General features: G+C 34.2%; 1 protein-coding gene across 2 annotated transcripts in view; it reads left to right on the plus strand.

Annotated features, from left to right (window-relative positions):
* The first annotated feature begins 553 nt into the window (after window positions 1-553).
* LOC149075110 (fasciclin-1-like) overlaps window positions 554-27,381 on the plus strand; it is a 78,515-nt gene continuing 51,687 nt past the window's right edge. For both annotated transcript variants that reach the window (XM_089245669.1, XM_089245670.1), the window contains exon 1: window positions 554-905. In XM_089245669.1, the coding sequence (XP_089101795.1) occupies window positions 753-905 (153 nt within the window). In that variant the 5' untranslated portion in view covers window positions 554-752. The remainder of the gene's footprint in view (window positions 906-27,381) is intronic.

The raw sequence follows: 27,381 nt of genomic DNA on the forward strand, positions 1-27,381 counted from the left end.
AAAAAAAAAAAAGAAGAAAAAACTCTAGGTCGTGATAGGTATTTCAGTGCAAACCGCACATTCTTATGCCAATGCGTCCAGGACTTTTCCTTACCCTGTATTTTTCTTGATATGTATAAATTATTCCGAGTATTCTGTCGGAACAATTTCAGCTCAGCGAACGACACGAATATACTCTTTCCATTTCCATGTTCCATGCGTGAGAAATGATAATAGTAATAACAGAAAAGAGAGAATATAATAGAAGGCTCTAGTGTGGTTGTAATCATTGCTCAGCGGTTAAGTATGAAAATTGAAGGGCGTTTTCCCTCCTCCTTTTTTTCCTATTTTTCCTGTTTTTCCCCCCCACCACTAATATGACCGACCACACACATACACACGTATGACCGTGGTGGACATATTAAATGTTCGATACCGTTCGATACCGGACAAGACTTTTCAATGTTTTGCCTCACCTCCATCCTCTGTCTGCATTCGAAACGGAGCCGCCTTGGCGAGATATTCGTCACCGGAATCTCGCCAAACAGCGCGAAAAAGCTCTCTTGATTGAATGGGTAAAAATAGAGGACGGTTTTTTATATTAAATATATTTATTCGTAAAGCGGGGTAAAATTAGTTTGTTTTGTTATATAAATGATGGAAATGGAGGCTAAGAAACAGCTTGCATTCGGTTGATGATGAGAACGTGTTGTTTTCGGTTAATTATTCACGTGTTGTGAGTGTTGTTGACGAGAAGAGATAGAGAGAGCGCAATGCCCAGCGAGCATCATCATCAGCGATGTAGCGGCACTACGACTGCTATGCCGATACGCTATGCGGCGATCGCTGCGGCGATTTTGACCGCTGTGGCCGCCACCAGAGACACTGTATACGAGGGCATCAGGTTAAATAAAGATCTATCCAAGGTAAGAAAAACAAAAAAAAGAGAAAAATACACGAAAATATTGTCAAATATTTTCACACACGATACCACAAACACTTACGCCAATTTCAGAAAAATACGAGAAAATATATCGATTCAAATATGTGATGCTATTATTTCTATTAAATTTAAGTGAATTTTGTTGAAACCGTCATTAATTCGCAACAGACGTTTATAGAAAAATATCAATTTATATCATAAACACCTGCGACAATTTCAGAAAAAAAAATCAATTTCATATACTGTTATTTATTTCTATTATATATGAGTGACTTTTGTTGAAAATATCATGATATCATCAAAAGTTTGCAAAAAACATTCATGTATATTATTCACGTGATAAGATAAACCCTGTTTCAATTCAGAAAGGTACAAAAAATCAATTCAGTATGCTTCTGTTATTTCTATATTATTCAAGCAAATCTTTTTCAAAGTATTTCAATATAGAAGATTATAGAACAATATTCTTTTATAAAATGCACACAATACGAAAATTACCTACTTAAATTAAAAAAAATACAAAAAATTCAATTCCAGATGCTGCTGTAATTTCTATTATTAAATTCCGGTTAATTTTATTGAAAATATCGTGTTTTTCTTTATATATTCCATATAAGTTTGCAGAAAAATATTTATTTATATGTATTGTTTCAGAAAAGTGTCAAGTAAAAAAATATCACATGCTCTCACGCTATCACGCAAAGCTATTTTCTGACATTTTCAGCACGTGTATTAAAGTTATAAAGCCTATCTCCAATTTCTAATTTGGAAAAATAATTGATAAATTCATGAATTTATTTGAAGAAATGAACATTTTCGTGTCAGAAAAACGCACAATCTAAAACCTATAATGGTCATGATTCAAGGTCATGCCCTCACATCTCCAGTCGATGAGAAATTTCGGTTATTTTAAATTCCAATGAAACTTGATAATTTTTCTCTTTTATACTATTGTAATAAATTTCCGAAGCTTACGACAAATTCATTGATTAATTCAATGTTAATTAATTTCATGTTTTATTCAAAAATACGCTTATATAAAATTCATTATTTCAATAACTTTTTCCCGTTAATTTCCACTTTTTACTGCATGCTTTAAAATTACAGTTTTGCAACATTTCGCGAATAAATAATTGATAATTGAAACAATTACAGATATTTTCGACAAAGTATTCTGATATAATATGTAAAGTTATCAATAAATTTAAGCAATATCAATTATTCTCGGAAAAAAGTGATTAAAAAAATTTATGCTATGCATTCATATACATTTTGTTTTGCAACTTGAACTGATCCATGCTATGCATTATTAGTCATGGAAACAATGATAATATAAAACGTTAAAATTAAATTGAAGTAAAGAATATAAATTGAATTAAATAATGGAAAAAGTTCAGTGATTTTATTAATGTGTTTTCTTTGTTTAATCAATCAAGGCTGTAATTAATATATATGTTGATATTCGAAATTTCGTAGTTAAAGGAAATATTAGAGGAATTGATTGGAATATATTCAAAAACTACAGGACTTCAATTGTAGATTTACACAATGTAATGAAACGCATGAACATGAATAAAGAAGTTATTTCAGCGTCCGCAAAGAACTCGTGGAGTACGACTGATCGATCCTAAGCATAATTTGCTATGGGTTTTAAAGGGTGAATTCGTTTACTAAAGAATAGATTTCAAATTGAAAACCAACATTTACTATCAATTGCTTTATTTTTCCTTTAGAAAATCAAACGATATCTTTCAAACGATATAACTCACTTCACGATATTTTATTGAAATAATACATAACAAGAGCATGACATTGCTATTTGCAAAACTGATTGAATTATATTGATTTTTTGGAAGGTAAATGGGTGGGGAGCATTATGGAGGCACTCAGGTCATGATTAATATGCTTTTGAGGAATTCATAAACGTTACAGCTGGATATATATGGGTATTTCATAAAAATTCTTAAAAAAAATTTCATTCAGAATGAGAGCATTAATGTGTCATAAAAATGAACGATTCTGAAAATCGTTCGAAATTGATATTTAATTATAATTACTGGAAAATTGTTGTCATAACTTCGCAGCGTTATTGACAATTATTCGTTGCAATCAATCTGAGAGCTCAATATTTCCATACACAAAATATAAACAAATTTTAATAGACATAGTAACTGTTTTTGTTGATTGAAGTTCTTCACAGCCACAAATTCTCAATAATGACTTCTGAATGAAGCCATGAAAGACGTTTTAGTTGACAATACTTTTCATAACTATTCAATAATATATATTCCATCTATGGGTTTTTCATAACAAATCAAGGTAAGAGCACATGTCGCAAAAATACATGATTTGAACCTGTTTAAAATTGATATTTTTTCCAACAATTTATGGAAAATTGTTGTCATAAATTCACAGCTTTATATACAATGGTTCGCTACAACACTATTAGGAGAAGTCAATTTTTCCTTACACTAACAAAAAAAAAAAAATTTATATATATTGAGAAACCACTGTGGGGGGGGGGGGGGGCTAACTACTTTTACTAATTAACGTTCTTCACAGCCGTAAGTTCTCAACAATAATTTTTGAATTGAGTCAATAAAACTGTTGAATAGTGGATGCAATAAAAGATATGCAACCTTTAACTACTGAAACTACTCAGACAAAACCGAAAAAAATCATTCTAATAATCAATAATTGAAATAAATATACCTTAAGAGAGAAAAAAAAAATCACAATTTTCTTCTATTTTTGATTAATTTAAAAATTATATCGTTAGATTCTGATTTTTTTTTCTTAAGGACTGCTGAATTCACAGCGGACACTCCCCGCTGCGGACTTTTGGGAGCCCTTTTAACGGGCACTTTTCTGATCCCCGGTCCCGTGGAACAGGGCTTTTAATGTATTTCACTATCCGTTAGCGCACACTCTCGACAGTAAAAACAGGCAAACTCTAATTTATTTATAGACCAATTTATTAAGTTTTGGTTTATATAAGATTACTAAGATTATTTTTAATCCCAAGCTCGTTTTAATGAATATCATTCCTCATATGCTGTATATGATAATCCAAAGATGACATCTATATTTGCTATGGACGTCTTTGTTTTCAGCCACCTCGTTGGGCATTTTGTCTGTTGTGCTCTTGCATGAATCGTCAATTAATTACTCAATTAACTGAACATAACTATTGTCCAAAATGGTGAATTCGAATGATTGACACGTGTGAAGAAAGCCAAGATAACAAGACTGACAATGTGGTTATGAATGTTTCAATCTTCTTTTCACACTTAATTTAATTTAATTTTTATTGAAAAATACGGTGTAGTATGCGTATCATGTGCACGGGTATAAAATTATTAATTGGTTTAATGAGGGGGAAGAAAAGTTATAAATTATTCCATATTTATATCAGTCTCCAACTTCATTTGGGAACTATACATAATCGCCGGTAAAAGTGATACATGTAGCAATGAAATTTAGTCAAACTTGCTTTATCAAGGCGATTGGTGATCATGCATAATCACCGGTGTATCTCTTTTACACACACGTTTTGGGATCAATTGCAACCGAATTGCCGAACGTCGTATGAATGTGAAAGTCGTATAAAGGAAGTTCCGCTTGTAGTGTCGCACCTCCCAATTAGCGGACAAAATTTTTCGTCCTATGGACCTCCGTTATCCAGAGGTTCTACTGTTTTTCGAAATTCCGATTTTTGATCAAAAAACTGATCATTAATAGTAGGTGTGGTATTATTTTTTCCAGTAAGTCGTCTCGCATCGCCGCCATGATTATGAGAATCCAACACTTTTCCCCCAAAAAATATATCGATCGAAAATGACCGCGGACCGAAAAATAAAAAAATACGGGAAAAACGGGAAAAAAATCCGTCCGTCGCGCAATGACAAAAAGGTCAGTTGATATTTTCATGGGCTATCGGCGAATTGGGTCAACTTTAATAGTCGTCTCGTCTGTAATATTTATTTCCTGATAACTCAGCCCCACACTGGACCAACGAGGAGATACATTCCGTGGGAAGTAAAATGGCCACAGTCCAACTCTTTGCAGAAAAATTACTGTATACGAATACAAATTCAATTTTATAAAATGGTCAGCATGTGAAATTGTGCGTTGTCTCTCTCTCCGATACAAACAGTGCACTTAAAGCATATCGACCGTGTAATCTCGTTTGACTCTTGTACAAACATATATCATCAAATTTACCAGTGACATCAAAAAAGTTCCCGAATTTTGCGGATATTTGCCATATCTTTAGTGAGTTGAACCACATTCCCCCGCAGAGAAAGCAAAAATTGTCAACTTGCTTGAACTGATTTAATCTAAATCCAACACGTATAGCTTATGCTTATAATTCTTAGAACATAAGTTCATAATTCTTGAGACTTTTCTTGAATTTGTTATTTAATCACGATTACACTTGTATTAAACGTTAACACACAAGTAATTTTCAACAGATTTATTGAATGCAATATTAACATAGGCTTATTTATATTTCGCTTGGGGAGGGTGATAACGCCACTCAATTCTCCCTCCCCATAGATCCGCGCCTGCAACAAAGCCCTAATTCAATTTGCATTCGAGATTATCCTGGAAGAATTTGTTCAAAAAATCCAGTTTGTTTTAAAGGGATTACATTTACTTATTGTCAATAAGCAATTCTAAACAGCACCACCTATTGAAATTTTTTTTAACTAATTTCTTCTCTTGCGTAAGAAGAAATCCGACTCTGATAAGTCTGAGGGGACGAACCTGGTATTCCAATTTCTTGATTTATTTCAGAATCCGTTTGAACTTATGAGACACTTTATACATTAATTTTTTTTTAAATTTCAATACTCAATATCGATTTTTATTTAAGACTATTTAATACTAGCTATTAATTAATACTTAGTATACTTAGTATAATTAATACTTAGCTAAGGCCAGTAGAATGCCCATAAAATATAGTGGCATGGAACTGGCGAAACAAGCTTAATTCAGCTCAGCTCAGCAACTATTTAATACAAGAGTGCACAACCTCCAAGCTGTTACGTCACCGTAAACAGTGATGTAGTGCGTCAGACCTAATTTTTATTAATTTGAGGGCCTACATCTCCATCATGGGAATCACTACTGGCGTGATCACTTCTAACTTTTTGAAGAGAATTCATACCTCTAAATTATCTTTTTTCTTTAAAAGAAAAATTACTGTAAATTGGCAGACTTTTCCCAGGAAAAGACAGGAATTAATTTGAAAAATTTCCAAATTTTGAGCTGTATCCAAAAACATCCCGCTGCACACTAAGTCATTACACGTGGAATCGGTCATGTCATTTTCACTTTTTGTTCTTTGACTTTTCCCAGAAAAAAAAAATCATATAATATCGTATTATTTCCATCTCTTGTTTTTTTCTTACATGCATTTCATAACTATACTATCAAGGAATATAAAGATGCGAAAAATGCGATTATGCAATTAATGTGGAATACTATCAAGTAACATAAAAATACTACATTAAAAAGGAATTAAATACGACTAAGTTGCGATTATAGATGCAAATAAATGTATGCGATTATTATAAGTATAAATGCTACATTATAGAAAAAAAATTGAAAGTCTAAAGTGCTAAGTATTTCTACACTATGTACAAACTATCTTATCTCTACATGTATCCTAATACTTACTTTAATTGGACCATTGAACTTCTTTAGAATTATTTTCTATATTGAAGAACGTTCTTTGGTCTCAAGTGTTTGAGTTTTTCGTCATGGTTATAAGCTACAATATTTTCAAAGTGGTCAATATTTGAATTCTCTAGTTTTTTGTAAAAGTTTCTTGAAATCATTTTGACGAATTTGTAGACGGATTAAATTTTGAGTTTATTGTGTAATTCAGAAATTTTGTAGTATCTTGGAGCTCCGGTAAATAGTTTGAGTACTTTATTTTGAAAATTCTGAAGTGTATACATGGTACCCTTGGAAGCATATGCCCAGGCAGGCGCTGCATATAGTATAGATCAGTGTTTCCCAAAGTCGGCAATATCACCCCTTGGTGGTTGATGGAATGGTCCGGGGGGGAAATAAAAGCTACGGGTATAACGTAGGATCCTATGGGTTTGCTTGAGTTGGAAGAAGGAGGTGACGACGAAGAAGGGCGATGGGAAAAAAGTATGGGAAAATGTACTACAGATGGACGAATGTCTTGTGTATACAGGGTCTTCATAATTAAAGTTCCACTTTGAAATGGCCAAAAAAAGAAAACTACTGTACAAAATGTTATCAAACTTGTAAATAGTTTTACAAGAGGTCATGGGATTTAATTTTTCGCAAAAAAGGAAAAATAAATTTTAAAAACTCACTACCAGCGGGAATTGGTGCTGTATGCAATATTGGTAAATGAAATAAGACACGAAGACATCGGTTTAAAATATTTTTAATCGTTTCCAAAATGAAACTGTTTGTAGAGTTATGCAAAATCGCAATGGCTATATGGCTTACGGCAGGAGTAATGCAAATTAGAATTATGCAAATGCGCTTTACACGCCATTTGTTTTTTCAGCTATAAAATGTGGCCTCCTCGTCACAGCTCTCATTGTTATGAGTCGACTATGTCTGTATCCGTGCAAGCACCATTAGTGGATGACTGGATTATAAGCCCTCGACTTCTGGCTGTGGGTTACCTCAAAGCCACTGTTTATAATGTTAACATAAACAATTTGGCGGAATTGAAAAATACACCACATGTTCATTCCTCCTGATATGCTAAGGGCTACTGTTGATGAGAACGCAGTAATGGGATTTAACTTGCTTTCAGAAAATAGTGGACGCCACATTGAACATGCTTTTTAACACGTTTTAGAAACGATTACAACATTTCAAACCGATGTCTTATTTCGTTTAACAGTATTGCATACAGCGCCATTCCCCTCTGGCGGCGAGTTTTTCTTTGCGAAAATTGAATTCCACATGACCTCCTGTAAACTATTATCAAGTTTGATATAACATTTTGTCCAGTAGTTTTCCTTTGGTGATCATTTTCAAAGTGGAACTTCAATTATAAAGACCCTGTAAATGACATCAAGTGACCTCAAAGGCGAGTGAAGTTGCCAATTATCGTAAAAAAATGGTCTAATGCAAGTAAAGCTGTCAATAATACCGCAAAAAATTGTCAAAAAAGTGACGTTGCCAACTACGGCCAAAAACTTTTTCAAAGGCGAGTAAAGTTGTCAATTACAGCCTTAATTGGCCATTAATCTTGAGCCTTCACTTCTTAGTTTCAAAAATTCAAGTAAGTGCCGTTGAAAATAAAGTGGAGGGGGGGGGGGGCGGGAACAGGACATTTTTATGAAAAAGTTGGGTCGACAAAAGTTAATGTTCCATAACATACGGGTCATATGGTAACCCTACATATACAAGTTTCTGGCCCACAAGCGGCAAAATTACCGCATATCTGGCCGCGGATCGAAAAAAGTCGCGCATCCGTGATTTAATCCTAAATACATTTCCATTCATTTTTCTCCCACGGAACACTTCTCGAGCTCATATGTGGTGATTGACGAAAGAGTATCGACGTGAAATTCTTCGACAATAATCACACCATTGCTGAGAGAAATTACTGAAAAAAAGAAGAAAAACCATCAATTTGAGAATGACGCGTTTCCGCTTCCGATTAAGGTATCGTTGGTATGCACAACAAGTTGTACCATCAACATCATCACCGTATGACGAGTCATCGTGAGAAATGCGTGTGGCAACATGTTTCATGCGCAAAAAACAAAACAAAAGAAACACCAAATAGACCATGTTACAGTAGCGAATTATGTTCCCTTCCCCCCTCTGTTTACTGTGGTGTTGCCATGATACCAATTGTAAATTGCGATGAGACACTAAGTATCCAACTCATTTACTCACTCCAAATATACAGGGTGCATAGGTAAATGCCCGCAAATGTAAAATGTCCTCACGACATTTTACTTGCGAAGCGTTCTTTGATTCTAGAGCGACTGATTCCCAACGTGGGGCCAATGCCCCTCGGGGGGGGGGGGGGCAGTATTATTTGAAAATGGGCAATTTCATTTTTTAGCAAGAGCAATCAGGGTTCATGAAAATTGAAAACCGTTGGAAAAATAATTTCTCAGAATTAATGAAAAATTCACATTCGGTGGAAAAACAATCTCAGAATTGATGAAAATTAATACTTATAAGTATAATAATTCAAAAACTAATGAAAATTTATATTTAATGAAAAAAAATACTTTCGGAATATTAAGGGAAATTCGAATTTAATAAAAGAAATATGATCTTGGTATCAATAAAATTCTCGAATAATGTAGGCCCCCCTATTTAACTCGAAGCTCTTGGGCCCTGTTGGACCTACCTGTTAAGACGCCACTATATGGATAAAGATGCTACAATATGACTTGTTGACCATTGGGCTTCATGGAAATTTTTTTTTGCGCCCGCACTGTCCTTTGAGACAATGCGGACCTCCCAACGAACGTTGTTTTTAATTACGTCGCCGTGCCTCAATGTCTCCTCCTTCCATTAACGGACAAAATGATCGGTTCCATGGGTGTCCGTGTTTTTCAGTAGGGAAAAAAAATTAATTAAAATTTTTGTCGATAGAAGACGCTGCACAGAAGTATGGCAGGAGCCGTGTTATCCGTAAGTATAATTTTAAAGAGCAATTTCACTTCTCTCTAAAATTTCAAACGGTGTTTTTTTGTAAAAAAAACGATATATTTTTTTTTTAGTGAGAAAAAAAAATTAATTCAAAATTAAAATTTGAAGGAATAATTTTTCACTTCTTAACGAAATTCGGAGGAGTCAAATTTAATTTCGATGAGTGAATCACGCATCTAGTAGATGCGTATTGTTGAAAACTGGTCAAGAACGATCAGACCAAAAATAGCTCGCGAATCTTCAGCGAGTGATTCGGGGCTGAGGTAAAATAACTACCAATAGTGTTTCATCCACAAATGTCAACATTACAATGAAAGTGTGATGTTTCGCTTACATCACGGTCATACACGTACATCACGTAAGCGAAAGCAACAGGGGAAAATTCTCTATTAGGGGGTGTTAATAAATGGGATCCCTTACCTCCGGAGGTCATGATATCTAAACAATTGATACGTTTAGAAAGTAGTACGATAAATATAGTGGGATAAATCGAGAAGCTATCCATACTTAGATTAGACAACCACAAATACGTTTTTGTGGGCATGTATTATGGTTTATAACGTATACAGGGTGATTATAATCAAAGTTACAGTACTCTGAGTAGTTTTTCTCAAAAACTACTTATCCGAATAGTCAAATTTTCAGGATATCCTAATGAGACCACGGGGGAGACATATTTGTGCAATAAAATAAATAGTTCAATTTTTGACCACCAAGTTGGCACTTTTTCTATTGAATTTTCTTTCCCCCCCCCCCCCGTGGTCTACATAGCGTATATACCAAATATTAATGGAATATATATATGGTAGAATATTCCATTAATATTTGGTATATACGCTATGTAGACCACGGGGGGAAAAGAAAATTCAATAGAAAAAGTGCCAACTTGGTGGTCAAAAATTGAACTATTCATTTTATTGCACAAATATGTAGAGTGTATTGTATATGTCTGAGTAGTTTCAGTATACCTATGCAGCACCTCTCAGTATACTGAAACTACTCAGACCTATATAGCGTCCGTTCTGGTAGACGCATTCCATTGAAACTTGGTATATATGATATATAGACCTCATGTAAAAAACGAAAACTCAATAAAAAAGGGCCAACTTTTCACCTGGTGGTCGAAAATTGAATTGATTTTTGTTGCTTAAATCTCTCACTCATGGTCTCATTAAGATATCCTGAAAATTTTGAGAGTGTTTTTTCTCAAAAACTACTCAAAGTATGGGAACGTTAATTATAATCACCCTTTATATAGTTTTTAGTTTTTATAATTACACTCTTAATTGGGGGTTGATGTATTTTAGAAATATATGGCATCCATATTTGTTATGGCAAACTTTTTCTCAGCTACCTCGTTGGGCATTTTGCCTGTTGAGGTTTTGTATTTGTAATGAGCTGTTAATCGTACACCCCTACTTTTTATAAGACTTCGATATGCATATTACCAGTGATTTACTTATGTGCACTGCCCCGTATAGTCGAAAATTTTAACTATTTTTTTTACCGAAAAAATCCCTCTAAATTACATTCAAATATGCCAATTCCTTCAAATTTTATGAATTTTCGAACAATTTACGGATTTATGGATAAACCATGTACAATAAGTAATTTAATACGCATTATTTCATTAAAAGAATCTCGTTTATTCTATTGATTTTTTTTTGTCGATGATGAAATGTAAATAAATACAACTTTCGAAAACTTTTTAGAAATTATTTCAGAAAAAATTAAGAAAAAACAAAAATTACGTATAACTCAATAACACGATTCGCGTCCGTTGAAAATACGAGTCCTATTAAAGGAAATCCAGCGAACAAAAGAAGAACTGAAATAAGCTTCTCGTTGCGACATTAGTAACGCTAAAGTTTGCTTTTATCCAATCAGAAACAGAATGATAATAACCGAAAGAAGGTACGGAGATGGGAAATTTGTGGTAACATCTGCATTTCTCGGGCCGTAATTATAGAAAAACACACTCGAGAGACATTTGTTTTTTGTTTTTTTGCGACGAAAACCGATCCCATGGAAGGACGTCAAGGCAATAACTACCAATCGATCGGTTTTTCGGCTTACGAAATGTCTCGAATTAATTACTTCTATCATTTACAAAACTCCACTCTCTATATTCGTCCTTTTTTTTTCTATACCTTTGCTCCTTATTATCCGGCCATTACGGTTGCACGGCCGAATGCAATTCCGACATCGATTCCTGTATCCAATTCCTAAAAAGACGAGTTTTTTTTTGTTTTCTCCATCTCATTACCTTCACTGTTATCTAATTTTGTGTAATCTCAGCATGAATTTTTGTACGGAAATAGGAAATCCGACAGGATTCATCGCCGGAAAATTCACCGACAAAATTTCACCAAAAAAAGGAAAATCCTAACTGGGAAAAGTCAAAACTGTAAAAATTCACCGAAAGGAAATGTTACCACTGGGAAAATTCACCGAAAGGAAATGTTACCACTGGGAAAATTCACCGAAAGGAAAAGTCATCTATGAGAAAATCACCACGCAATTCATCGAAAGGGAACATCACAATCACGCCATTTACCACCGGAAAATTCACCGACATAACTATTCACGGCCACGTAATTCACCAACATGACAATTCATCACAATTCACTAACATGTGATAATACATCACAATTCACTAACATGTGACAATACATCACAATTCACTAACATGACAATTCATCACAATTCACTAACATGTGACAATACATCACAATTCACTAACATGTGACAATACATCACAATTCACTAACATGACAATTCATCACAATTCACTAACATGTGACAATACATCACAATTCACTAACATGACAATTCATCACAATTCACTAACATGACAATTCATTACAATTCACTAACATGTGAAAATTTATCACAATTCACTAACATGTGAAAATTTATCACAATTCACTAACATGATAATTCATCAACAAAAAATTCATCGAGAAAGTGAAAAAGTGAATGAGTAGATGACAGGTGAGTGAGGAACAGAGCAAATGATTGTTTTAATTGCTTCAACATGATATGAATATACGGAAATAAGCGTTGTGGAAAATCCATCCTCGAGTTGGTTTCGGTTTCAATCATCTCTTCATTGTGAATTAATACGTGTAGTTCGGAAAATTCACTAACAACAATTCACCGCCGCCACGCAATTCATCGGATAATGATCAAGGATAAGTCACCGGTGAGGGAATTCACCACCACGCCATTCACCGACAAACAATTCATAGACAGTGATATATTGAGTGAGTAGATGAGCAGGTAAGTTAGCAAAGAAGTTAGGGAGTGAGCAAATGATCCAATGTATGAGTGAGTAATTGAGTCGCAAATACAGTCACTCACTCAATTGCTCACTCGGTCGGTTACCCATAACGTCATTCACTCATTAGCTTATTCACCAATTCATTAAAACACTCATTCGGTTACTCCCTCACTAGCCCATTCACCAACTAATTCATTCACTCTTATCACTAGCTAATTCACCAACTCATTCGGTCATTCACTTACTCACCCATTCAATTGCCCAATCACTCTGTCATTCATCCACTTGGTCAACCACTCGATCATTCTTTCACAGGTGATGAACTGTTGTCGGTGAATTTTCCAGTGGTGAATTGTCTTTGAACTTTCGGGTGGTGAGTTGTAGCTGAATTGTCGGTGAATTTTGAGGTGGTGAATTTTCCAGTTGTGCCCTGTGTCTGAGCTTGCCGGTGAACTTTCCGGTGGTGAATTTTCTAATGATGAATTGTCGGTGAGCTTTACAGTGGTGAATTGTCGGTGAACTTTGAGGTGGTGAATTGTCGGTGAATTTTCTAATGATGAATTTCTTGGTGAACTTTGCGGTGGTGAATTCTCCAGTGGTGAATTGTCTTTGAGCTTTTTGGTAGTCAGTTGTCGGTGAATTTTGTAATGGTGAATTGTCGGTGAACTTCCCGGTGGTGAGTTGTTAACGAAGTTTCCTTAAATTGAATTAACAATCCTACATTTTGAGAATCGTTACTGCACTCAGCATTCCATTGAATGAATCCCGGCAGAGGATTCTGAAGCTAAAAAAAACAAGCTAAAAACAAAATCAGGAATGAATTGAGAGAAAAAGGGAAAGTGTCTGTCGGAAATTGTTTCCCGATTCCTAAAACGAAAACTAGAAGTTCGGTGTTACTTTCATTTTTTATTTTGCGACGGGATTTTTTTGCAGGACAAGAAGAAGAAATGGGGAAAAAAACGGGAAAGAAAATCCCTGGAAATCAAGACGCTTTTATTCGGAGATCAAGTTTCTTCTCCGTTTGGATGGATGATAGCACCTCTCCTTCTCTTGTTTCGATTTTTTTTCTTTTGCTCACAGATGTACGTTTCTCCCGATTTTTTTCTCCCATTTTCATACGTCTATATTTTTATTACTTTTTCACCAGATGTTATTTTTTTTCCAGATATTTTTAGATCCGATCTTTTTGATGTTTCAATCCGTAGAAATATTTCGATAAAAACTCAAGCCTTTTCTTCTTTTGATGAGGAATCCAAGTTTAGATTTTATTATTTATTTTGAAAAATACATTTTTATACGAAAGTGAAAATGTATTTAGAGGTATTTTAAGTATTACCTATTATTAATTTTTAATTACTCGTAGTGGTTATTTTCAAATTTTAAATTTTTAAAGAACAATATTTGTCAAATTCATTATAACTGACATTAGATAGATTCTAGTCTTTACCCAGGCGTATAATTTGAATCATTGCTAAAAACTTCCATTTGCAAAAATGTTTTAATGTAGTAGGTGTTTTTAATCAACTAATTTTAACAATCAATTTTATTGAAAAAAATTACAAAATTTAACTTTAGAATTTTTTTCCTGTGGCGTATAATCATACTTAGAAATTATGTTACCCTTTGAAAATATTTCAAACGAAACAAGCTTCATCCACGTGAAGAATATTAAGCGAGGAATTTAATTTCAGTGTTAGTGTTTAATTTTAAGTAAAAGTGTTTAATTTTAAGTAAAAGTGTTTAATTTTTTTAAATGCATGTGAAAGAAATGTTTTGAGTTGTCAATAGCGTGTTTGGGCAAAATAAATCGAAATTGAATAATTAGAGATTGATTTTAACTTTTCTTGTGTGTCGCTCAGTTTTACTCGTTAATAATTATTTACTAGTGAGTGAAATTATCAAAAAATTTCACCACGCACTTCATTTGTGCACCACTGCAATTAACGGATGAAATCGATTAACTGCGTGTCTACAAACAAATAATTTATGAAATTTTACCGACAAATATATATATTTTACTCTTATCAATCACACTAACTGAATGTATTAAGATTAGTATTCTGTTTCAGAACTACAGGGCATCCATAATTAAAAGACTCTATTTTAAAATAGACTACAGGCGCAACCAGTCATCAGAAAAATGTGAAATTTTGTTTAGGACTTCATGAAGTGATGAGAATTTGTTTCAGGGTGGAAATATTAGTTGCACATATTGCCACCAGAGGACGTTTTATAAAGAAATGAGACATTTAGTCTAGTTGGAGGTTGTTTCAATTGGTTATTGTTCGAGGAAAGAAACTAAATTTGAAAAAAAGAAATCGGTGGATGCAATGAAGAGCTCCAAGTTTTGGGAATGCTTAAGTCTACAGGAAAAGTGTGAAGATTTGATTAGAATATGTGAAATGTCGATGTTAAAAAAAACGGCCATGGACGATTTTGAAAAGCAGTGTTAGTCGAACGATACGCCTGTGAGAAGTAATCAGGGGTATAAAGCTTTTATACCTCTGTCTATACTGATAGGTATATCCTTCTAAACTAAATTAAACGAACCGAACACGACCAGGCTCCAGCGGATATAAGCTCTCTACCCCAGAGAGCGGGGTCGTGCCGGAAAAACTTCAGCTGGCAGTCCGGCCTAGTAAGCGAGGGAACAGGAACAGAAGAAGAAGAAATAATAAAGAAAAATAGAGTAAAAATAGTAATAAAAGTAATAATAATAAATTATAAAATCATAATATATAATTATAAGAAAATAATAATGTAGGTCTAGCTGTAGTCTCTTGACCTCTTTTCTTGTGCAGCTGGTGTGTGGACTTTTAGTCCCTTTTTCTTCAAACTTGAGCCGAAGTACGACTTTTTCTCTGTTAACCAGCTATTAACTGACCATTAAAACTTTTTTGTGTCCGATTGATATGTGTTTATGGGATGTCAAAATAACCTTTTCAAAAGAAAAAAAAAACCGGGGAAAATAATTGATTAAGTTAATTATTTAGATCAATTAGCGATTATTTATCATTAAGCATACCCCAAGTCTTAAATTCAAAAAAGAATTATTAAAAACTGTTAAAAAAGAGGTACACATAAGTGGTGCTTCTTGAGCGAAGAGGTTAAAAATAAAATTTAATAAAAAAGGATTTGGTGCACGATCTTGGTTTCTCATGGGGGGAAAAATCTCCTTTCTTTAAAAGGAACATTTAAAAATATTCTATTCACTTTAGGCTCCCAATTTTTCTCCTCAAATACTATGAATTATGCAATTTAACTCGAGCATTTAAGATTTTAATTGTTGGTCATTTTTTTCTCGGATGTTAACGTCAACGACATGCAATTTTTTCAAAAAGCACCAAAATTATTTTGTGTTAAAAAAATGTTTAAAATGTTTAAAATAATTTTAATGCAAATTTATCATGTGAAAGTATGTAACACCATAGTGTAGACCAGCGGTTCCCAAACGGGAAGAGGCCGTTAGGGGGTGTGCGAAAAGAAAATGGTAATGGTGGCCATCCATCTAAAAATAGCACAAAATAAATAAAAAAGATTAAAAAGAAATTTTAAAAGTAGGTAGAGGTATTTACTAATATTGTCAGTTGTAATATATTGACCTTTCCCTATCAATGAAATCTTCTATAACAGAGGGGTTGCGTCTGCTGGAAGGTTCGGCCTTCCCTTGTCCCGCCCGCGCCCAACCTATGATCGGAATTCGTGAAATCCTTCCTCTCGGCTCACTTTTCTTCGGCGTTTCAGATTTGATTGTTGACACATGCCGGGCTGTGCATAAAAGTGAAGAATTAATTCGTGTTGTGTTTAACTTTTGTCGTGGGCGTTTGTATTGAGGCGTGTGCGTGTTAATCCCACAATTTTCTACGTCAACTTTTCTACCAAGCACCTACTACTCACGTGATTTGCGCTATGGATCAGTGGCTAAAAACTAGATCTTTGCGGACGCGGACTGAAACACCGAAATGAAATACCGTGTACCTGTAAACGTGAAAACGTATTTTGAATCTTCCAAAAGTGATTCTGTCAAAGCTACTGAAACAACCTACTACGTACATTAGCTATTGTATTGGGAGACGAGGAAAAAATCATACTATTGGTGAAAAGATGCTGTCGGATGCATGTTCGCAGAGGAAAGTGCTCTTATAATGAGTTTAATACCTCTGTCAAATATTTTTTTCCATCCAAGTCGACGAAAGTACCAACGTTGCGCAATATTCTGTGATACTTGTAATTGATAAGTACTTGAAAGAGAAAAGTAAATCTTTTTATTTGTCACACATCGAAGGGGTCGTACGACTGTTAACGACTTATTTGAAGCAATTAATCATTATTTCCTTAAAAAAAGAATTCAATGGTCAAAATGCATTGGGCTCACAACAGATGGAGGAAAATCCACGGAAAGTTGCTACTCAGGCCGTCGTGCACGCGTGGCAGAAGTCGCTCACAAAATGAAGCGGACTCGTTACTATATTCACAGACAGATCCCTGCATCGAAACCGTTGCCTCAGAATTTGCGAAACGTTCTTGATGAAGCGGTCAAGGTTGTCAACGTGACTCCTACCAACTACAGTTGTTTAAATTGTGAAGAATTTTTCAGAACCGGAAATGGGTGATCGGTGGCCATCTAATCTTTTCAAAGAAGACTATTTTGAACCGCTTAATTGTTGAATCCAGAAAAGGAGAAATCGCTAGAGCTCGCATCAGATACCCCTCTGAAGATCCTCTTCAATGGCGGAATGGCGAACCTAGTCAGTGTTTGGGCTTGCCGCGGTGAGAATACGTTGAACTATCTAGAAGAGCCATAATGTATTTGTTGCTGTTCGTTAGCACGGAGCTTATTGAACAATACGTATTCTTCGTATATTTACATAAAAAACAAATATAGAAGCAAATTGAACGCAACTGCGGATTTGAGTTTGTATTTATCCTCTTTTGAGCTTAATTTTTCAAAACTTTGTAATTCAATACAGTCCCAAACATCACATTAATTTTTTTCCAATCTTTGTGTTAATTTGTTTGCTTACTTCAAAAAGAAAAAGAAGAGCTAAGTGTAATGAAGTTATTTAATTTAATTCAACATGTACCTTGTTTTGAAGTTTTTCGAAAACTGTACTGGTCGAAACAGATTGGGGGGGGGGGGGGGAGTCTGGAGGATTCGGGGTTTGGGGTACGCGGAAATGAACCGAGCCAGCTGGGGGTACGCGGACTGAAAAAGGTTGGGAACCACTGGCGTAGACACACACACACAAAGTTTCAAGGCATTTGAATGAGTGGTGTTCAAAAAATATTCCTTATCTAAGGATAAAATACTTAGTTTTGGGAAAAGAGCATTTTAGTGGAAAACATTAGCATATGTAATGTCTGCCAACAATTTGTATTAAAATATTTCTAGTACAGGTAGAACAAAAACAACACAGTTGGACGCAGAAAATTTCACAGTACAGTATGTGAAAACTGAAAAATTCGAAAATGTGTTTTCTGGGAAATTTGCGCGCACCCGAGTTTTTATATTCTGTTTCTTGCCTACAGCCATATCTACATTTAAACATTTGCACAAAAAAGAAAAAGAAAATCGAGATCTTTATAGTAAAATCAATCTTTTTTCGGTCACTGTGACCGGTATCGATCCTTCTGGATAGAATGGAATGACGGTCCCTCTGGTATTAATATCGCAAAAGTCTACAACCATGTGAAAGAAAATGAGAAAGAGACTATATCAAGATATACAAACAAGTGGTATATCCCTCCATTCAATATTTTGGCACGAGAATCCTAGAAAAAAGGCGAAATTAATGGCTCCTGTCTCATTTCTAGGTCAAATAGGACTGACATATTACCATGCAATGAAATTAGCTCGAGTCACTTGGCCTGACACATACACAAACGTGTTGCAAAAATGGGAAATAAAACCAAAAAACAAATCTTGTTTGAAGAGATTCTTCTTCTCTCGTTGTTGCTTTTATCTTGTACCAAAGCCTTTTTCTTTTACTTTGTTGCTTCCTTGTGTTGGCCAAATCGAATTAAGATCCTTTTAGTGGAAGGAGGAGAAGTGCATTTCGGCCAATTAAAGGGCAGAATAGTAAAATATATAGCTTATACTCTAGGAAAGGGAATTATAGTTCCATCATTGACTAGTGTTTCTTTGATGCATTGAATGTACATTAGATGAATTAATAGGGCACTTTAACTATTTATTGCCTTGTTGATTATATCACAAACTGTCTTGTGTCAAATTGTTACCGGAATTTTTCTTTGAGAATCTCTCTCATGAAATATAGAAGAAAACGATTTGTACCAATTGTTCCGAGGCCAGCATAAGAAAATTATATACTCTACGATTACTCTCTTATACAGTTTCGTCAATTCCTTCCCAACTCTTGCATAATTTTGCCAATTACCCAACTGTTACACAAAATTGCCGATTCATAACCAACTGTTATACAAAGTTGACAATTCATATCCAGCTCTCTCTTATACTATTTAGCTAATTTATATCCAACTGTTATATTGTTTAGCGAATACTTACAATTTTGCCAATTCATATCAAATTCGTATACGATTTAGACAATGGCTATGCTTCCGCCGCTTGATAGTTCAATGGTTAAGGAGCTAGCCTCTGACTGTGCTGGTCTGATTCGAATCCCGGTTCGGGCGTGAGTGTCTACTAACACTAACAACTTCCTTGGGCAGATCTTACGGATCTCTTGAGAATACGAGAGGATCACATTATTAAAAAAATACCCAAGTACAAATACGCATGCGCGCGGGAAAAGCACACACGCACGCACGAAGTATAATATTCTTATTAGACTGCATAAAAAAGTGATTTTTGGACTTGCGTAATTTCCCACGGGAGTTCCTCAATTCATATTCAACTCTTAGACAATTTCGAAAACTCGTATCCAGCTCTTATGAAATTTTGATACATTAAATATATGTGGAAATACCAAATGTCTTTTTAGTGCTTCTATCATTAATATTGCAAGCAATCATGACCGACACCATATACAGTTAATTAAAAATTGGCAAACACACCTTTTCGTTGATTCTCTACAGCAAGGGAAAAAAACAATAATTTAATATAATCGATAATTAGATGAAGCTGAAATCCTGGAAACATTTTTAATCCAACTTTTTCAAAAAATCAAGTCAAACCAAAAATTTGATTAATACATAATCAACGACTAATTCATTATTTATGATGACCTATTACTCTCTTTGAGAGCTAATACTCGACAAAATATCACATTGCACTCACTACGTATACTTTAAAAAAACAAAACTACGTGTATAAAAAAGGAGAGTTAATTAACGTTAATGCGTGTTAAACACATTACTGTGCTCATGAATTGGTAATTATATATATTTTTAAAAAAAATGAATTCTTCGTAAAACAAAAGAAGTCTTTTTTCCTGTTAAAATCTAGTAATTGGCTATTTTCTTTCCTCCATTACCTCTTTTTCTTTTTCAAATTTTGCATTCGTTATTTTTCCTCGATATACTGTTACATTAATTGTATCCTGAAGTCAACTCTGTGTTGTTTTTTATTTTATTTTTTGAAATAATGGACTGAATCGCTAACGTTAATAGCCGTAAGTACAACATTCACCAATCAGGTGGGCCTCTAATTATTCTATAATGAGCGAGTGCTCTCTTCGGAAAACACTCTTGTTTTAGCTTTGAATTGAGAAATCATTATATTGATGTCTCTCTCACTCAGAGTTGTTTGCTTCTTTTCATTTTTTTATTGTGTTTTTTTTTTTACGAATTGAAGTTTCCATTTTTAATGCCATTCATTCGAGAAAATTTCTGTTTTTCTTTTAAAACTTTGTTTTCTTTCATCCCCGTTGAAATAACAAATTGTTAAGAATGATTTGTATGTGGAAAAAAAAAATTGTTGCTAATGACTCTTTTTGTCTTTCAATGTCGTTCTGACTTTTATTTGTCAATTGATGGATTTCTCTGTTGTCATTAGAATATCAATGTATTTTACTTTATTTATATCTGGTTATGCGATGCCATTGAATTGAATATGTTACCATTGTTATTCAATGATAGTTGGCACTGAAAGATATTTCGTGTTAGTAATTATGTATGGAGATAATTTTACAAGTTTTGAAGAATTGTGTTCGATTATGATCTTATGAATTGTGTTTTTGTCTTTTGAGGATTCGGTTTCAAATACAATTCATTTACAATGCATATAGCGTTTATTTTCGGATCAAAGACTTTGCGTTTTAAATTTGCAGCAGTATGTTCATCACCACGTTTCTTCTTTTTTTTTTTTAAACAATATGATTTAAGTTCATTTATTTCGCAACAATGGGGGTTCAAGTGCATTTGTTTTACAACAATAAAGATTCAAGTGCGTTTAGTTCTGCAACAATGAGGATTCAAGAGTATTCTGCAAAAATGGAAGTTCAAAGTACGCTTAGTTTTGCATCAATGCAAATCCAGAGTATTTTTTTTACAGCAATTGTAATTCGAAGTTCGTTTCTTTTTCGCAACAATCTGAATTTAAAAAATACACGTTGTCTCAAAATGATCCGAAGCAGTTCCCAGATTTTATTGTCCGCAAATATACTCAGGGTGTGACCACTAAAATTTTACAATTACGTAAGAAATATCCTAAAGTTGTTTGGTATACAATAGGGCAGAGGTCTTCATCGTGTGGCCTCTTGAACTGAAAGATCTCTTCAGACTTTTCAGTTCAAGGTTTTTTCAAAATTATTGAAGTAGGTGGAGCAATACTTCGCAATTTATGAAAATTCACCAAAAAATAATGAAAAACATCCCCAGAATTAATGACGATTTATATTTGATAGAAAAATAATTTCGAAACTAATGAGGATTCATATTTTTTTTCATTTTTTGAGAAATTGGACTTTCTATTTCTAATGCCGGTTCTATTTTCAAACTTTGCATTTTTCGTCCCCGTTAACATAAATTGTTAAGAATTATTTGGATTTGAAAAAAAAATTGCTGCTAATGATTCTTTTTGTCTTTCAATCTTGTTCTAACTTTTATTTGTCAATTGATGGATTTCTCTGCTGTCGTGAGAAAATCGATATACATGTATTTTACTTTATTTATTTGATTATGTGATGTCATTGAATTGAGTATGTTACGATGTTAATGATAGTTGGCAATGAAGAATTTTTAGTTTTAGTAATTATGGAGATAATTTTACGAGTACTTAAAAATTGTGTTCGATTAAGATTTGATCAATTGTGTTTTTGTCCTTCAAAAGTTTGATTTCGAAAAATGATTTTTTTTTAGAATATGTTATTTTCTGATCAATGAGAGACGTTGATATTTTTGTTTTTAATTGTCTTTTTTTGTGTGTTATGAATTTTGGCGTTTTATTTTTGCAACAGTATGTTCATCACCACGTTTATTTCTTTTACAACTATGAAGATTTATTTATTTTGCAACAATGAATGTTCAAAGTACGTTCTTGTTTTTGCAACAATGCAAATCCAAAGCACTTTTCTTCAGCAAATACAATTTTATATGTATTTCTTTCGTTCTTTTGTAGCAATTTAAATCTAGAGTGCGTTTTTTTTCTTTGCAGCAATGGAAATTCAATGTGGGTTTATTATTGCAACAATGTGAATTCAAATTGAGATTTTCACAAAAATATAAATAAGCCCTGCGTTATTTTTGCACAATCCAAAGTGTGTTTCAATTGCAGAAATTGAATTACCATTGCTGCAAAAGAAACGCACTTTGGATTCGAATTTTCGCATAGTTTCATTTTTGCAATAATGAAAACTCAAATTGTGTTGGTTTTTGAAACAATGAAAACTTAAATTGAGTTTCTTTTCTCAACAATGGAAATTCAATTTTTTTTTGCAACAATGAAAATTCAAATTTTTTTGCAAAAATGAAAATTTAAATTTTTTGCTACAATGAAAATTTAAAATTTTTTTGAAACAATGAAAACCCAAATTGTGTTTGTTTTGGCAACAATGAAAATTGAAAGTTTGTTTCTTTCTCAACAATGCAAATGCGAAGTGTATTTTTCTTGCAGAAATGAAAATTCAAAGTGCGTTTTCTTCTTGCAACAATGGAAATTCAATTTCTTTTGAAAAAAACTTTTTTATCATAACAGTGGTTTTTGAAATACAGTTTTCGAAATACTTATATATAACACCAGCTTTTTAAATAATGTTTCTTCCGCACCAATCAGTTTTGTAATAACTTTTTATCATCACAATATTTTTTCGCTTAACACTTGTGTTTCGTACTTGAATTCAAAGCATGCACTTACGTCTTGTGAAACTCATATATAAAACACTGCAGCAATATGATATATTTTCTCTCGAAACTATATTTCATTCTAAAAAAAATAGTTTTATAAGAGATGAATTTGTTTTCAATACGATTTTTTCTTGGCAGGAGTGATGAATCCATTGCATTTTATGTTGAATAATTGTTATATTCTCTCAAAGATACGTGTTGATGTCTTACACCATCGTTTCGGATAAGCGTCCTCAACATTCATTAAAAATTGAAATGTTAAAAATCTTATCCGAAACCTTGCAAAAGTGTCAAACACACATAACAGCGTACAAAAGTGTTCAACAGTTGGCTGATACGAAGATGAATTTAGGAAAGCGAAAATTCAACTGCTCTTGCGTTTGAATCCACGTCCTCTCACTTGCCAGGGCAGCCCACTAGACCACAAAGGAAACGATTCGCAATCTTTCCTTAGAGCGCATGTGTGCGCTGAACGGGACCGTTTATGGTCGGTCGGACCTAATTCAGGCCAAAACTCATAATTCATGACACTGCCACCCAGTTTGTTATTCTTCTAACGTCTTGATCGATTTCAGTTATTTTTAGGTCCAGCATGATTCTTTCGAAAAATTTCAATTTATGTTGAAAGTTAACATCAGAAACGATTACACGGTTATTCTCTCCTGAATTTACATGAATAACACCATGTAATTTTTCTATATAATCTCTATAGAAGTCAGTCAAGAGTCCCTGGCAGTATTTATCTTCTGTTCAACTTGCGATAACACTGGTCAACAAAAAAAAAAATTTTTTTTTGGTGCCTGGGATTTTAGAACGGATTTTAGCTATATTTGGGTTGCTGAATCTAAATATGAAATCAGTTTTTCTCTATCAGCTCTACATTTTTAGATAATTTCACTTATCTATCAATGTTATTTTCTATTCAATTCTTTCAAGTATGAGTGTCGTAAAATTTATACAAGGATTGGTTCTTGTATATTTGACCCATTGTCAGTCTTATTTTTATAACAATTGAATTAAAATAATATTTATGAAATAATATTAATATATCATTTTATAAATAAATACCATTACTTTAATCCAATTGTTATAAAAAGAAGACTAACGCTATTTCAAGCGGACGGCAGCAATATGTAGGATTTAACTTTCTTATGAACCGTCTGCCGTCCAGTTAGTTCCAGAAAAATCCGATAGATGGAATTACCTATCCTGTATCTGAAGTTACCTTCAAAACTTCAACTGCAGTTGAGATTAGTTTGTGAGTTCGCGCCGTGCAGATAGGTCGATGTTGGTGTCGCTTGAAATGTCTGTTTAGTAAAGAGTTGTTATAAAGTTAACCAATAACGTAGATTGTTGTTTTTGTGTTGTTGAATAGAAATAAAATGAGTTCAAGTAGAAGAAGCTGTGTACATCATCCTGATGTCTTTTGCTACATATGTGGAGAATACACGTTTCCGGAAAACAGAAAATCTGTTAGTGACTTTGAAAGAGAGCTTATCTTGGATATTTTGGTGTTAGGCTTGGCGATCAGGATAAAATCTGGGCACCGCATCGGGTCTGTAAAACTTGTACAGAGCATTTACGACAGTGGACTACCGGAAAAAGGAAAAGTCTGAAATTCGGCGTACCAATGGTTTGGAGAGAACCCAAAAATCACTTCGATGACTGTTATTTCTGCCTAGTAAATATTACTGGAATCAATCGAAAGCACCGTAACAAGTGGACTTATCCTGATTTAGTCTCTGCAAGGTGCCCGATTTCTCACTCAGAAGTGCCAGTTCCAACGTTTCACCAGCTACCAGAGCTCTGTGAGGACGAGTATTGTCCCTCTGATCAGCCTTCTGATACCACTGAAGGTGACAGTGATTATGAGGAGATATCATCAATTCCCCAACGTTTCAACCAAGATGAGCTAAATGACATCATCAGAGATCTCAACTTGTAGAAAGAAGATTCTGAAGTACTGGCTTCTAGGTTGAAGGATAAAAATTTACTTGAACCAGAAACCAAAATTACATTTTATCGTACAAGAGAGAAAGATCTGCCACCCTTCTTCTCTCAAGAAGAAAATATTGTATTTTGTCACGATATTAGAGGTCTCCTGGGAAAAATGGGTCTTCCAGAATATTTTCCGGATGATTGGCGCCTATTTATTGACAGTTCTAAGCGAAGTTTGAAATGTGTTCTTCTACATAATGGGAACAAATATGGTTCAATACCAATTGCTCACTCAACAAAAATGAAAGAAGAATACGATACCATAGCTTTGGTTTTGAAGAACATAAAGTATCATGAACATCAATGGGTGATTTGTGTAGACTTAAAAATGGTAAACTTTCTCCTTGGACAGCAAAGTGGCTACACCAAATATCCTTGCTTCTTGTGCCTCTGGGATAGCAGAGACAAAACACATCACTGGGTTAGAAAAGAGTGGCCTAGGAGAGAAAACATGGAGGGAAAAGAATATCATTAATAACCCCTTAGTTGCACGAGAGAAAATCATCTTTCCTCCACTGCATATTAAACTAGGTCTTATGAAGCAGTTTGTAAAGGCTCTTGATAAGAGAATGGATCATGCTTTACATATATAGAGGAGAAAATGCCTCAGTTGAGTACGGCAAAAATTAAAGCAGGAATATTTGATGGCCCATAAATTAGACAACTGATTAAAGACCCTGCCTTCGTACATTCGATGAATGAGGTTGAGAGAAAAGCCTGGACTTCATTTGTTGCAGTTATCAGAAATTTTCTGGGCAAACTCAAAGCTGAAAACTATGTTGTACTAGTAAACGAGATGCTTAATAGTTTCAGATCCCTTGGGTGTAACATGAGCATTAAGGTGCACTATTTATACAACCACTTAGACCATTTTCCTGATAATTTAGGAGACACTAGTGAGGAACGAGGTGAAAGATTTCACCAGGATATTAAAATTATGGAGGAACGCTACCAAGGGAGATGGGATAGCCATATGATGGCAGATTACTGACGGGATTGTGCCAAAATACATTCAAGAATGTCACAGAAAAGAAGTTTCCGAAGTGTTCAGTGAGTAATTGGCTTAATTGATGACTTTTATCTTTCTTTAAATACAATAATATTTGTGTAATAGAATAAAAATTCCGTATTTAGTTTGCTTGTTTAATCCATGGATTTCATTTAAAATAGTGTAATGTATAATTCACTAAAATGTTATATCTTAAAAACTCGAGCTGCTAGGCAAAATCTAATACTATATTTGAATTCAGGGCATCAAATTCATATGAAATCACCTCAAAAAACCTTGGCAGCAAAACCACTGTCGACCAGTGTAATCAACACAATAGATCTACATTAAAATCTTGCATAGAAACATCGGCTGTTCCTCGTTATGCGACAGTCATGTTTACACGTTATCAATATATTGTCCAAGTCAGCATTCTAATTCCTGCCGAGCATAAATGAGTTGTAAATCCCAATCGAAAGCTTACTGTCTACAGCTCTTCAGTATGCGAGACGATTCCATGGTAATGAACAAAAATAAATCAAAGTCTCTATCCTGAAATTGGTTTGAAGTTGCTATATTAATTCCTGTGCATAATCATGTTGAGCTTGGAAATGGAACGCGCGTACAGCCTCCAACATCGTGATACAGAAACTGTTTGAGTTGGGAGGGTGATTTTTGGGGCCGTTTATCTTCTCCCGGGGCCTTCAACCCAAGGGACACCATCGAAAGATCTCTGTCTAGCATATTAGGACCTGCTGTTACTAGTCTCGTACAACCTACTTTTGCGAACATTAAAGTTTAACAACTTCCCCCACTGAAATCGGAAACATTCTTTTTGGGCGGAATACTCTCTCTCTTCGCAGAGTTTGTTTCAGTTGCGGAATGATATCTTCTTGTACACGTTCCGTTTTCGACATTTGCATCAAAACTAATTATAGAAAAGCAACTTATGCACCTCGTTTTGAAAAGTTACAATCTCTTTCTGTGTTGTGTGTGTGTGTATGTTGTGCCCGACACACGGCGTAAATAAACTAGCATCGATTTTTCCAGCAGCGGAACGTTTGTCGGTTAGAGCGAGAGTTTTGTGAATGCTTTTGATTTAATTACGTTCCCAGCGTACGAGGAGATTTCACCGGAACCTTTCCTTACGACAAGGCATAATTCGCATTGACTAGTATCACATTATTTCACCCAGGTTTTCCCGAAAATTCCGTTCCGCTAATTCATACGGGAAATCGTTCGAAA

Source organism: Pholcus phalangioides, unplaced genomic scaffold (assembly GCF_987345545.1).
Source record: "Pholcus phalangioides strain wild (caught in Gottingen) unplaced genomic scaffold, Ppha-v1.0 ptg000016l_1, whole genome shotgun sequence".
In the NCBI taxonomy this organism is placed as follows: domain Eukaryota; kingdom Metazoa; phylum Arthropoda; class Arachnida; order Araneae; family Pholcidae; genus Pholcus; species Pholcus phalangioides.